General features: G+C 43.8%; 2 protein-coding genes across 2 annotated transcripts; both read left to right on the top strand.

Annotated features, from left to right (window-relative positions):
• The first annotated feature begins 107 nt into the window (after positions 1 to 107).
• Positions 108 to 2,439, top strand: LOC144016780 (galanin receptor 2a). The gene is made up of 2 exons (XM_077518101.1): positions 108 to 235; positions 1,504 to 2,439. Exon 2 carries the CDS (start codon positions 1,528 to 1,530, stop codon positions 2,437 to 2,439), a length of 912 nt encoding a protein of 303 aa, XP_077374227.1. The 5' UTR covers positions 108 to 235; positions 1,504 to 1,527.
• A 7,725-nt stretch (positions 2,440 to 10,164) lies between these two features.
• Positions 10,165 to 13,843, top strand: LOC144016779 (shaker-related potassium channel tsha2-like). The gene is made up of 2 exons (XM_077518100.1): positions 10,165 to 11,591; positions 13,579 to 13,843. Exon 1 carries the CDS (start codon positions 10,165 to 10,167, stop codon positions 11,569 to 11,571), a length of 1,407 nt encoding a protein of 468 aa, XP_077374226.1. The 3' UTR covers positions 11,572 to 11,591; positions 13,579 to 13,843.
• Positions 13,844 to 14,551: the final 708 nt, after the last annotated feature.

Genomic DNA, 14,551 nt, shown 5'->3' with positions numbered 1-14,551 from the left:
CGATCCGCTTTCAAGTCGCTCATCCGGAAGGAATCGGAGCCGCCGAGCATCGTTTGCTTTTTTCCGCGTTTTGGGCAATCGCGCGGCGAGGACGGCGAGGACGGCGAGGACGGCGAGGACGGCGAGGACGGAAGGCTCGCCTGCCGCCTTCCCGACGGCTCGAGTCGCAAACAAAGCGACAAAATCACCATTTGAATGAAGCCGTCGTGAAGATGATGAAGATGATGATGAAAAGGTGAGTGTCTTTTGTGTGTATTTGTGAAATGATTTCACAGAATCGGTTTGAAGCAAGGAAAAGAATCTTTTTCATATTGTGAGACTAATAACATCGTTCGTCATTTTGGACCCACTTTCAAGTATGGTTGAGCAAAAATAAATAAATAAAATAAAATTTAATTAATTCGATTAATCGTCATTTTAAAAAGTGAGTCATTGAAAATTTGCTATATCATAACATAAAAGTTTGTCTTCTGGATTATTAAAAGCTGTACTTATGTCCTTTTTTTTTTTTTTAAGTAAATTAAAAAATAAATAAGTAAACATGGCTGTCCCCAATGCAACATCAATCCCACTTTTTCTTTTTTTTAAATCACTATATACAAGTACGAAATAAACACCAATCACTCATTAACTCATTTGCTCCCAATAACGTGTAAATACGTTTTTTTTAAATGTTTTAAGTGTCCCAAAGACGGATTTGTACGTTTTTTTTATTGTTTTTTTTTATGCTAAAGCATACAGAAGGCTTTGATGCAGCCTCTCAACTGCAAAGAACAGTTGCAACATGGCCGTGGCTGATCTCCTTTACTCTGCTGCCACCTGCTGGCCACTTTTCATAATAACTACCATTTCTTCAATCGTTCTTTGCAGTTGAGAGGCTGCATCAAATACTGCTGTATGCTCTAGCATTAAAAACAAAACAAAACAAAAAACGTATAAATACGTCTTTGGGAATCAAAACATTTAAAATAGAACGTATTTATCAGTTTTTGGAAACAAATGAATGCAAAATGAAAATAAATCCAAAGGTGGGTGGATGGATGGATGGATGGATGGATGGATGGATGGATGGATGGATTATTGGATGGATGATGGATGGGTGGGTGGATGGATGGATGATGGATGGATGAATGATGGGTGGATGGATGGATGGATTATTGGATGGATGATGGATGGATGGATGGATTATTGGATGGATGATGGATGGGTGGGTGGATGGATGGATGGATGCATAACCAAAACCCAACCTAAACAAGACCAAGACCTTCAAAATGCAATCTCGAACATCTGGTCTAAAGCTCAAGACCACTTGCTTGGGTTACGACCCTTCCTGCAGGTTCTGCTGGATTCATTGACTTTCTTCTCAGGAAATTCTAAAATAAAAAATAAAAATTTGGTGGAAAGCTTTTTTTGTTTTGTTTTATTTACTCAGGTTCTGCCACCCGGCAAAATCGCTTCAAAAACCCCTTCCAAAATGTCCGCCTGACTCCCTTTTCCCAACAGGTGAAGTTCGGGTGAGCGCCAAACATGGCCGCCCCCAACGCTTACGCGGTGGCGTTCGCCTGCGCGTGCGGCGCGATCCTGTGCGTGGGACTGGGCGCCAACCTGCGGGTCTTCACCTTGTTCGCCAAGCGCAAGACGCTGCGCAAGAACCGCCTGGACGTCCTGCTCCTCAGCATGTCGCTGGCCGACTCGCTCACCCTGCTGCTGGTCCCCTTCACGCTGCACTCGGCCCTCAGCCGCTCGTGGCCGGCGGGCCCCGTGTCCTGCAAGGTCTACCAGTTCCTGCTGGCCTTCGGCCTGGCGGCCAGCGCCTACTCGCTGTGCGCCGTGTCGCTGGCCCGCGCCGCCACCGTCACCAACCCGTACCGGCCCCCCAGCGCCGACCTGCCGGTCCTCATGTCGGTGCTGGTCTGGGCCCTGAGCTTCCTGGTCAGTCTGCCTCTGCGGATGTTCGCCACCAAGGAGAGCCTGCCTGACGTCACCTTCTGCCTGCCCACCGTCCGGGAGCACCACTACCAGGTGGTCCTCAGCCAGTTTGTGCTCTTCTACTTGGTCCCCATGCTGGTGATCGCCGTCAACTACGCGCGGCTGGCCCTCTTCCTGCGCAGCAGTCCGGTGATGTCGGCGGCGGGCGCCAGGAACACGCGGCGGGCCTCGCTGACGGTCTTCCTGGCCTCCGCCGTCTTCTCGGCGTGCTGGCTGCCGGGCTACGTCCTGGAGCTGTGCATCTACCTGGGGTTGTACCGCCCCGGGCGGGCCTGGGAGCTCTTCTACTTGGCGTGCACGGTGCTGCAGTACTTGCACCCCAGCGTCAACCCCGTGCTCTACGTGCTGCTGTCCAAGCGGTACCGCCGCAGGGGGGCGGCCCGGCTCTTCGGGTGCCGCCGGAACCGGGTCCGGCCGCAGGTCCGAAGCGTGTCCGCGGACAGTTTTTAGACGGCGCCTCACTGCGACTTTTTGTTTTTGTTTTTTGGCATTCCTGGATCGATGGTAGGGATGTACCAAATATCACGATACGATATCACGATATGAAGGTCACGATACGATAATTATCACGATATTGTGGGGGGCGGTTGGTGATTAGGGATGTAAGTGTCGTCGTTCTTGTGGTTTCGTTGCGGGTTAACGTCACTGATCTGCATATATTACCGGATAGGTGGTTTGAGCCTCGCACGATTTCCTGTTTGGGGTGTCTCCTGGGGGGCGGGCACTTAACCATTCAGCCAATCAATGCATGGACGTCTCTCGTCATGCCCAGCAAAGCGCGATCGGCTGGTATTATGTCACATGATAACAGATGCCTTCAAGATTCGCAAAAAAAAAAAAAAAAAAAACTGTTCAGTTTCAGTTGTACCGGCAATAATCCGAAATGGTCAAATTATCGTATGTTTGCCAATTTTTTTTTAGGATTATTGATCGTACATCGTACAGATGGTCAAATTATCGTACAAATACGATAATTATCGTAAACCTGGCCACACTGGCCAGCTGCTGTTAGCAAGTCTACGGCATACAAGCTAGCAGACTTTCGCTAATGTATGGTTTATTTGAACACGTGGGTGTTTAGATGTTATGTTTAATTACATTTTGTTTTATGTGTGAGTTTAAATAAAAAGCTATGTTACATGAAAGTCTCCCATTTCTTGACAGTAAGGGAGTGAGAACGGGCGCCAAGGCGTATTTAACTCATTTGCTCCCAAAGACGTGTTTATACGTTTTTTGTTTTTTGTTTTGTTTTTTTGTTTTTTTTAAATGTTGTTTTATGCTAGAGCATACAGAAGGCTTGGATGCAGCCTCGGAACTGCACAGAAGCAATGGTAGTTATTACAAAAACGAGATCAACCAGGGCCATGTTGTAACAAGCTCTTTTTGACAGCGTTTTCACCCGAAATGTGAATATCGATGAAACTTAGCTATATTCTAATGCCAATTGCTGCAAAAACAGAAACAGATACAAATATACTTTTTTTTTTTCCTGATGAAAGAAGAGTCTCTAATCTTTCTTTTGGTACTGTTTTTATAGTAATAGAACACAACAGTATGTGGGCTTTGCAAAATTTGCCAAAATTTAGTCAAACAGCCAGTGGAAAAGGGGGTTGTGAGTGAATGAGTTAAAAAGGGTAAAATTGCCCCCCAAAAAAACATTAAAATAAAATAAGATGGTGCAAATTTCCACCAATCGTGGGTGAGCACCCCAACCCCCCCCCCCCCGCCCCCACCAATCGTGGGTGAGCACCCCCCCCCCCCCCACCGTGATAACTGTTTTTCATATTTAGATGGTGAATAAAAGGCAAATGTTGGCTAATTTTAGCCATATAAAAAAAACTGACGCTAAGCTAACAGCTAGCCATAAACACAGCTAGGCTGTGACTACTTGCGTATTTCAACCTTCCTTACACACCAAACGCAGCTCAATGTCACTACTCATGTGGCTCAACATGAACTAAAATGTCTGAAGCAAATAAGTCATTGCCGGTGTTAACTGGCAAGAAATTGAAAGTCAACGCTTGTCAAATATAACCGAGGCAGACGTGCCTGCGAGCCAGCTAGCTTTAGCGCGCCAAACCTCCATCACACACCCCCGCCCCCGCCGCGCTTAACAAGCTAACATTCATTAGCAAATTTACGTTAAACACCACACACACAATATAAAGTGAAGTTTGTGGATTCCTGCGAGACCGCATTCTTGACACGCGCTCGCGGAGCAGCGAGCGGGAGAAAAATTGTTGCGGCTTACGCGCACCGCCGCTGCCATGAGCTAATCATTCCGCGGGGGGTGGGGGGGTGGGGGCGTGTCGCCATGTGCGGCCCGATTTATTTATAGAAGTCCCTCAAAGTGGCGGCCGTCGGACAGGGTTCGGTTACAGCGCCCGGCGGCCAAATCCCTCCTTTTGGAAATAGCACTGGACGGCTCCAATATTAACCGCGATGTCATCGGGCGCAATTAAAAGACGGATTACGTAATACGGGCTGAATGTGTCACATATTAAAACGCAACAGCTTTGACTTCAGCCGTTCATTCAAAATGAAAGTTTGGCAATCGCCTACAAAATGTCGGCTGCAAGAGTGCTGAATAGAAATGTGTATATGCTTTGACCTGCCACTTGGGCTAGATATGACCATCTTGTCTCTGATACGATAAAAAAAAAAAATCCTTTTCTCACACTGTAAACTTCCATTTTATCAAATCACTTAAAAACTGTGGCTGCAAAAGTGCCGAATAGAAACATGTCGTCATTTTTATCTTTGATAGCAGCTGTGTCTGTCATCTTGTCACGGGTGCAAAATGAGGAGGGTTCCTCCTTTGATATATTGGAATATCAGAAACACTTGAAGACTATCAAGCGGTTTAAGAGTGTGGCTGCTCGAGCGCCGAATAGAAACAGCTAGCTTGGCTGTCTTGTCAAGGATAGTATTCAAAATGAACCGGACTCTTTGATGCAACAACATGGGCACTTAAAGAAAGTCAATGAGTTGATAATTGTGGCTACTCGAGCGCCGAATAGAAACAGCTAGCTTGGCTGTCTTGTCAAGGATAGTATTCAAAATTAACAGGACTCATTTGATGACAACATGGCCACTTAAAGATAGTCACTGAGTTGAAAATTGTGGTTGCTCGAGCGCCGAATAGAAACAGCTAGCTTGGCTATCCTGTCAAGGATAGCATTCAAAATTAACAGGACTCTTTGATACGACATGTTCACTCAAAGATAGTCAATGAGTTGAAAATTGTGGCTGCTCGAGCGCCGAATAGAAACATGCACTGATTTTGAGTTGAACTTCAGCTAGCTTGATAGTTCTCAGACGGCATTCAAAATGAATGAGTCTTCCTTAAATATAGGCCCACCAACCCTGAAAGTTTCTCAACTGCATCAACAGAAAATTGGCAGCTTGAGCGGTGAATAGAAACTTAACTGATTTTACCTTTAGACCTAAAATGGTTTGGAAATCTTAAACAATCTTGGACTGAACAGCATACAGAATGATCAGGACTTCCTTCTTGGATATAGGACCAACAAACCCCCTGAAGTTCATCAGACAATTGAAAATTGCTGCTGCTCGAGCGCAAGTACTGATTTTACCTCCGACTACTTGAGCTAGAAAAAATAAAAATAATGGAACAAGTGACAGCTCATGACTTGAAAAAACTCATAAATCAAAGTACACCATTGTACTTGTAAGTGTAAAAGTAAGGTGTTAAAAATCTGATGAGGTCAAAAGCAACCATCTGCAATACAATGCCCCTCCTCCCCTTGCCTGTAGCCCCGCCCCCCACCCCGCCCCCATCGGAACGTATCAAGCACGACATCATCAGCTAAAACCGTCCGAGGCTTAATCAAGGCCTGGAAGGCTAATCCGGGAGTCCAGGCGTGTGACAAGGATACGGCCGGCTCATTCCAAGGAAGACCGCCCCCCTCTCTCGCCTCCCGCTTCGTTTTTCCACGGACGCCTCATTAGCTATCAGCGTGGAGGAGAAAAAAAAAAAAAACAAACAAACAAAAAAAAAACACCTGCACCAACTCGGGAGGGCTTACTTGATTCTAGATGACACAATTTTGCAATAATAAATGTAATGAAATTACAGGGGAAAAAAAAAAAAACAAGTCGGTGAACACCACTGAGGTTTAGTGCGCAAATAGAAGCAGAAGAAACTCCACAAACACGTTGAGGCTGCGGCAAGTGCGGGGTTGCCGCTGCGGTTAGCGAACGTCTCAGACGGGAACCTCATCCTTGCTCTATTTATAGACAAACAACAACAAACCCTGCAAGTGCAATTTGTACGAAAAGCTCAACCTCTGTTTCACGTATGAAGGAAAAATGGAAAAAAATACAGCGGAAGCTTGCTTTTTTATTTAAAAAAATAAATAAAAAAATCAGCCGTACGAAAACAAATTTCCCCAAACATAATTATCTAAATACAATTAATCTGCTCCAGATAGCCAAAAATAATTAGCAAAAAAAATACATTTTTAGAGAAAAGCACGATTGCATTGCAGGGGCAGCAAATGAAATGACAACATCAGGAGCCCCAAAGTGGAACCTGGTGGAACACCATACGAAAGTGGGACTCTTCTTTGAAAAGGACACGCTTCGATTCCAGGAAATGAATGCCGGCGTTGCACCTTTTTTTTTTATATCAATTTTAGAGCTGTCAAACGATAATTTTTTTTTAATCAGATTAATCACATCTTGGAATTTCGATTAATCATGATGAATCACTGACTTAAAAAGACTTTTTTTTTGCCAACATATTTTGCCCGCTAAATTTGAAGCGCACCTGTTACGTGTTAATTTTTTCGACATTTAATGTTATGAGGACGTCTTCAAAAATGTATATCCCCTGCACACGCTCATTTCATGCATAATTTAAAATGGGGAAAAATGACCTACAACATATGTAAACATTTATTAAAAGCTTTACTTTAATGCATGCAGTTATGTTTATTGCTCAAACTCTAACAGCTACCTTTAACGTAACCATCTGCTGTCGGCTAAAAAGAATCATCTACGGTCAAAATTAATAGTGTGATTAATCTGTGGTAATACAATGATTAATGCGATAATTTTTTGTGAATAATTAATTAGTTAATGCTTTAACTTTGACAGCACTAATCAATTTATAAACCCAACGGATGTACGATTTAGACGCAAAAAAAAAATGATAGGAAACGGAATTATACAAAAGTATAATTATTATAAGCGGACAGATGCTATTTGGGCCAAAAAAGTGGCACTGAAAAAAACTCCTTTAAGTACTGCAACTGCAAAAAAAAAAGTATTTGTACATGCTTACTTGGGTGATATTGCGTTACAAAAAGAGTGGGGGTGTTGGAGGGTGCGGGCCGGGGGCATACATCATATACGTCGCCCTCCCCGGCATGCGCGGCTAACACGTCCGGCTACATTTCCCACACGTGCGCAAGCTTCTGGAAAATGTGCACCTGCAGCAAAGCTTGCACGCATGATGTGTTGTTCGTTCGTACTAAGAACCAACAAAACTGCTCAGTAAATCACAGTCAAATCCAATTTGTTGTGACGTTTTGCATTGTTTGTTTAGCATCAAGCTAAATTGAGTCGTCTGAAACACGGCTAAGGAGTTTTAACCCTCTCGTTATGTTGTTGGGTCAAAATGACCCACTTTTATTTTGAAATAACATGTATTAGTTTGCCATTGTGAAACTTGGTACCAAAAAATGGTTCATTTCAGCATATTTGAAATGAAAACAGTTCATGAGCTGGAACAATGGTTCACTTTGACATATTTTCAATTCAAATGGTTAGGTGACTAATGTTTATTGGAATACTTTTCAAACAATATGGCCGGATCAAACTGACCCATTTTAAAGTTGAACTACAGATTTGTATTTATTATTATTTTTATTATTATTATTATTATTATACACATTATCAAGTTTAAAAACGGTTTCTAATGTTTACTGGAATGCTTTAGGATAAGTAAACATATCCGGGTCAAATTGACCCATTTTAAAGTTGAAGAACTACAATTAGTTTTTTTGTTTTGTTTTGTTTTGTTTTCGTGCTACAATGACATTTTCCAGTTTAAAAATGATTACGAATGTTTACCGGAATGCTTTAGGAAAATTAAACATCCGGGTCAAAATGACCCATTTCAAAGTTAAATACATAGAAATGGTAGTATGTCATGATGACACTTGTTGAAGATGGTCATTTGAAATATTTGCAGCGAAAGTGGTTCATATTGTTTATCGGGTATGTGTCTTTATCATGAAACATAGCCTGGGTCAAATTGACCCGGGAACATTATAGTTCTTTGTGAGAAACCAAGCTAACAGTAAGGGTTTTTTATCATGAAACATAGCCTGGGTCAAACTGACCCTGGAACATTATTGTTGTTTGTGAGAAAACAAGCTAACAGTAGTTTTCAATTCACAACATGTAATTCTGTTATGTGAATGGCAACATGTGAACTCACAGGTTAATTCTTTCTTCTGCCATCTGGTGGAAAAGAATTTCATGAATTCATTCTTCCTGTAACAATCCATCATTAGCATAGATAGATTTAAAAAAAAAAAAATATGTAATTTGCAGTAATTTCATCGCCATTTTTGGACTACTTATGGGAAAACGGATCATTTCCACAGGAGTCGTTTCATTTCAATTCGAATGAAATAATTTGGAAGAAAAAAAAAGTGTTGAACTATCACATTGACAGCAAAGCAAAACATTGGAATGAACGTGTGACTGATGTCCCCCAATATAACACGCACGCACGCACACACACACAAGCACCCGCACCGGCTTATAAATCACGTGTCCATGCCAGGGTTTTGTTTGTTGTCGTTTGTTTCCTAGGAGACGCACAACGCGAGCCAGACGTTCCCTTTCGCTCAGCTGCAGCCACCGGCTGGCACATTCGCGTCCTCGTGCCCGCACTCGACGCCCTTTTGTTCTGTCGCCCCAAAAGTGCCTTCTTGTTGTTGTTACCGCACACGCACGCGCACACACAGGACACACATATGACATTGAAGTATTCCGAGCCGTGACGATATGTAAACAGTTGAGACGGGTGTAAACAGTTTTAGCAACACTGGTTGATTGAGAGCCCTGCACTGTTGTTATTGTCCAGAGCCAATACAGCAAATGCAGTCAGTGGACAAGGTCAAGAACAAAAAACTGGGCAATAAAGCCACATGCTGCTTCACCTCATCTAAATTTGCCGTGGCAATAAGCAGCATGCGTGGTCGATAATCGTCTTGGTCAGCTGACTGAGACCCGGAACGTAAAGATGAGCTTGAAATAGAACAAATTAATAAATACAACTTTGATCCGTTGACATATCTCAAGGGGTAACCCCCAACCCCCCACCAACCCCACTATACCGACCCACCCACCCCCACCCCGTGTTCCAGGTTGTACAATCGAACCCTTTCAGCACTACCAACGCCGAATGTTATTTAGGCCCTGGGTTTCCTGAAGAGGACGACGTTGCCCCTGCGTCTCGAGTATCAGTCTAGCCAGCATTTTCCATTGGCGAGGACCCGCCGGTGGGTGGGTGGGGGTTACGGGGGGTTCACGTCTCGCAGCATTTTGGCTTATTTTGGCCACATTAAATATAAGCTCATCATGGCGGTGGTGGGCCCGTTTCTTCAAGTGTGAGCGAGGGGATACCGGCGGGTTCCCCTTGCGACAGGAATAGCGCCATGATTTCATGAATGAGGGACTCGCGACCCGGGGAAGGGAGCGCATTTTGTCACGGGAGGTCTGGACATACGCGAACGAGAAATACGGCCGCAGGGACTACGGAGGGGTTGGTCGAAAGCGCGTCAAAAGTGGGAGCTTCCGCGTTTGCTGAAGTGAAACGTTGGTGGGACGGCAGCGCAGGCGGCGAGTGTCATCTGGTCTCCCAACTTGGGGAGGGCCGTGCGGTTTAAAATGGTGTGAATATGATAGCCGCCTCTGCCCACTGGTGTAGCTTATGCAAGGGGGAGATCTGTCTGACACGGCCAGGCTCTAATCTGACAAAAGGACCGTGTAAATCAAACGTAGCAGTACCGGCAACCAGCTCCTTTCTGGCGGGGGGGAGTTTCTCGGGGAATCTAGGACCTGACGCGAATGTGACAATCTGCATGAGAAAGGACACTTGAAAGGTGAGTGGCGACCCTCGAGAGGGGTAAGAAGATGACCGTGGTGTCCCAGGAGAACCGCGACGAGACGGTGGTGGTCGGCCCCCTGTTGCCAGATGACCCGGAGGAGCAGGAGTGCAGTGAGAGGGTGGTCATCAACATCTCGGGCCTGCGCTTTGAGACCCAACTGAAGACCCTCTCGCGCTTCCCCAGCACGCTCCTAGGTGATCCCCGCAAACGGATGCGCTTCTTCGACCCGCTGAGGAACGAGTACTTCTTCGACAGGAATAGGCCCAGCTTTGACGCCATCCTGTACTACTACCAGTCTGGTGGGAGGCTGCGCAGACCAGTGAGCGTCCCCGTGGATATTTTCCTTGAGGAGATCAAGTTCTACGAGTTTGACGAGGAAACGATTGAGCTTTTTCGAGATGATGAGGGTCTGACCAGGGAGGAGGACCAACCTCTGCCGAAAAATGAGTTCCAGAGACAACTCTGGCTCCTGTTTGAGTATCCAGAAAGCTCTGGACCTGCTCGGATCATCGCCATTGTCTCTGTGATGGTTATCTTGATATCAATTATCATATTCTGCTTGGAGACGTTGCCCGAGTTCCGAGAGGTCCCCGTTCCGGCGCAGGAGCTCCACGTAAATGGCAGCAGCCACGGGAAGGTGCGGAGTCCCTTCACAGACCCCTTCTTCATGGTGGAAACACTTTGCATTGTGTGGTTCTCCTTTGAGTTCACAATGAGGTTCCTGTCCTGCCCAAGCAAGGCGGCGTTCTTTAAAAACATCATGAACATCATAGACGTGGTGGCCATCGTGCCGTACTTCATCACCCTGGGATTGGACTTGGCCGAGCACCAGGGCAGCAGCCAGCAAGCCGCCTCGCTCGCCATCCTGAGGGTCATCCGTCTGGTCCGTGTTTTCAGGATTTTTAAGCTCTCCAGACACTCCAAGGGTCTTCAGATCCTCGGACAGACCCTCCACGCCAGCCTCAGGGAGCTGGGCCTCTTGATTTTCTTCCTCATCATCGGCGTGGTCCTCTTCTCCAGTTCGGTGTATTTTGCAGAAGCGGAGGACCCAGAATCAGGTTTTTCCAGTATCCCCGATGCCTTCTGGTGGGCGGTGGTAACTATGACGACGGTGGGCTACGGAGATATGTGCCCCAGCACCATCGGGGGCAAGTTTGTGGGATCCTTGTGCGCCATCGCCGGAGTGCTCACCATCGCTCTACCGGTGCCCGTCATCGTGTCCAACTTCAACTACTTCTACCACCGAGAGAACGACGAGGAGGATCGCCTGCAGTACGTGCACGTGACCTGCGGACAGCCGCAGACGTCATCTGGGGACTTTAACTGCAGCAAAAGCGAGCAGTCCCTGTCCAAGACCGAGTCCTACCGGGAGGACGACCTGGAGAGCCTCACCCAGATCGAAATCTACACTGGGAAGCTGACTGACGTATGAGAGGAACGGATGGTCTCTCGGTGAGTCTTTGAGGTTGTAAGTTTTCTCTGCTGACCTAAACACTTTGAAGCACTAACATACATTACCAACTTCACATTAGCAAACCCTCGCTCACATGCTCATGGCAATAGAAAGGAACTTTGGAGGAACCTATCATCAACTAGCTGACCCACAATAATAATGTCAGCATTTAGCCCTCCTCTGATTGGTTGGTCAGACCAAGCCAAGGTTGACTTGCATAACATGTCTGCAGCATTCTGCACACACAACTAAACGTAATAATCATCTGTGACTCGGGTGAGTAGAACGCATTTGAATTAAACTTTTATGTTTTTGTTATTAGACAAAAAAATATTGCTTTCTGTAAATGATGAATTGATGTTGCAATTGGCTGGTAACGAGTGCAGGGCGTACCCTGCCAGTTAGCTGGGATAGGCTCGAGCTAACCTGGCCCGAATTGTCAAATTGGATGGATACAAGGACTTTCAAGAACTTAATTTATAAAGTAGCAGGTCATAACAAACAAAGAAATAAAAAGCTCTCACTCACAGCTGCGTTTGCGTGTAGTCAGACACTTGAGTGGCACAAGCCTGCTGGTGTCTTTGAGGAGTGATGTACAGATTTAGAATCAATCAGAGCGCTTATGCTCTGATTTAGGCTGTTTTTGGAGGTGGTTCTTATGCAGAATATTAATGTGGGAAGAGCGCCACCCTGTGGATACCTCAAGGTAGCATTTTTGCCATGTACAGTTCAGAAAATTCTGCATTTCCAAAATTCTGCGTCTCCAAGATTTCAGTGAAATACATTTCTGCTCGGATATGCTAACAGTAAAGGCTAAAATAAGTATGAAAGTCATAACATTTGACTTTGAAAACAGATTTATCAAAGGTTACCTACAAATACACTGAAAATAAGGCAGTTGCAATATGAATGATGAAAAATTAAAAACTTAAAACGCACTGTGCTCACAATAATAAAGTGCAGCAACAAATGAAATCACTTTCACATAGCTTGTAAGATTAACTTAAAATGTACAATAAAATGTCAAGCAAATAGGGCACTAATGATGTAACTGGAGAGAGGTACTGGACACAAGATGACAATCTTTTTTTCTTTTTTAATAATGCCAAATTATTAAGTCTAGAAACTAGAATGCACAAGCTTTACTGGAAAAAAATAATAACCAGTGATTTTCATCATATATCTTCAATTTTCATCATCATATTGAACATTTTATTAACTGGCCCTATAAGAAAGCCTCTGATGTTTCCATGGACGTCACAACCGTTGCAGAATAATTTTCATCATGTAGTTTGATGTTGTCAAGGTAAACATGTCCACTCTGTCATAAAGAAATATCAATTGATGGAGAGAAAAAAAAAAAAAAAAAAAAAAGCGTTCAAAAGCTTGCCTTGAAATGTATTTGCCAAACAGTCCATAGTCATCTATCTAATTGAAAGTCCACCATGTGATCATTATAAGCTAAAATTAACTAAAAAATGTCCACCCTGTTGTCGTCCCTGTTGTTTGGAAATCTGAAATGTATTTCTTAACTAATGCACAGGCAGGTTGCCAACGGACTCATGTTGCTACAGTAAGTGAAGGCCCACCATGAAATGTTAACATTAGCCAAAAATGTCCACCCTGTCGTTGACCACCCTGTCAGCAAGCTCACATATTTTGCTGCTTCCATGTATTTTGTCTTTTTTCAGTGGAGGCAGAACAAGTGGCTAGTTGTAGAATCACATTATGTGTTTAGTCAAGCTTAACATGTCCACTCTGTCATAACGCATCATTAATTGATATGAAAACCTTTCTGAAATTCTGAAATATATTAGGCAGTTAGCTTGCCAACAGGCTCATGTTGCTACACTAAGTGAAGATCCACCATTTAAATGCAAAAATTAGCCAAAAATGTCCACCCTGTCGTTGGCCACTCTGTCATTCAGCTCACATATTTGCATGTACGTCTTCTGACAACCTCAATTATTTTGTGTTTTCTTTTAGGAGTCAGAAGACGTGGAAGCTTGTTGTGTCATCATCGGCAATGCAGACGAGACTTTTTTTTTTTCTTGTGATCCATCGAGACCTCTCACAAGAACAACAATTGGGAACGTTTGCCTAACTGGACGATGAAAACATTTCGGGGACAAAAGATTGTTGTAAATATTTTCTACTTTTTTGGCGCAGCTTGTTTAAAACGAACAAGAACTTTCAGAGCACGCTGTGGAGGATTGCCATTGTAAATGTCGTAATACATAGTATTATTTATTTTTCTAACCTGTATGGAACTTAATTTAATCTTTTTTTTAAATAAATAAATGGTCAATCATTAGGGACATGTTTGTTCCATGATATTGTATTCATTTATTCTTAACAGTCTGTTCTCTTTTGGCATTTTGCACATTTTGTGAACGTTACTTTTTTTTTTTTTTGTCCAATTAGATTTCAGATTCTGTGTTGCCATGTTAAGATATTTTGTCAATGTCCTTCAGAAGATACTAGATTAGCAAATTCACGTTAAGAAAACCAAAAAAAAAAGTTTAGATTCTGAAATGGTGTTGATCTTGTTATGAATGGCAAGATGTGGATATACTGCCACCTATTGGCAGAACATTGAATTGCTGCTCCCTAGAAAAGACTGGAGTTCCAAGGACACAACTGCACTTTCTCAACCGCCAATTTGTGAGAGGAGCAATTAACTTTAAAATGACATTGGCGAAAACGTTGCGCGCTGGCACATTTCCACACATTTTTGCCAACATTTTTTCACAGTGAGTCAGCAAGGACACACAGACACGTGCACGCACACGCTCAATAAATATGAGAATGAAAATAATAAGAAGCACATATATTGTTGCAGTATAGGATATGAAAACAGGAAAGCACAAGTTCAGTATGTTGCACAAAATAATATCAATTTAAAAGTAATAATTGTACGTATAAAATGCTTGCGATGTCACAGAAATACGAAATAATA

This window comes from Festucalex cinctus, chromosome 3, assembly GCF_051991245.1.
Source record: "Festucalex cinctus isolate MCC-2025b chromosome 3, RoL_Fcin_1.0, whole genome shotgun sequence".
NCBI classification, from domain to species: domain Eukaryota; kingdom Metazoa; phylum Chordata; class Actinopteri; order Syngnathiformes; family Syngnathidae; genus Festucalex; species Festucalex cinctus.
Note: the sequence above shows the minus strand (reverse complement) of the source record. Positions and strands in the feature narration are given on the sequence as shown.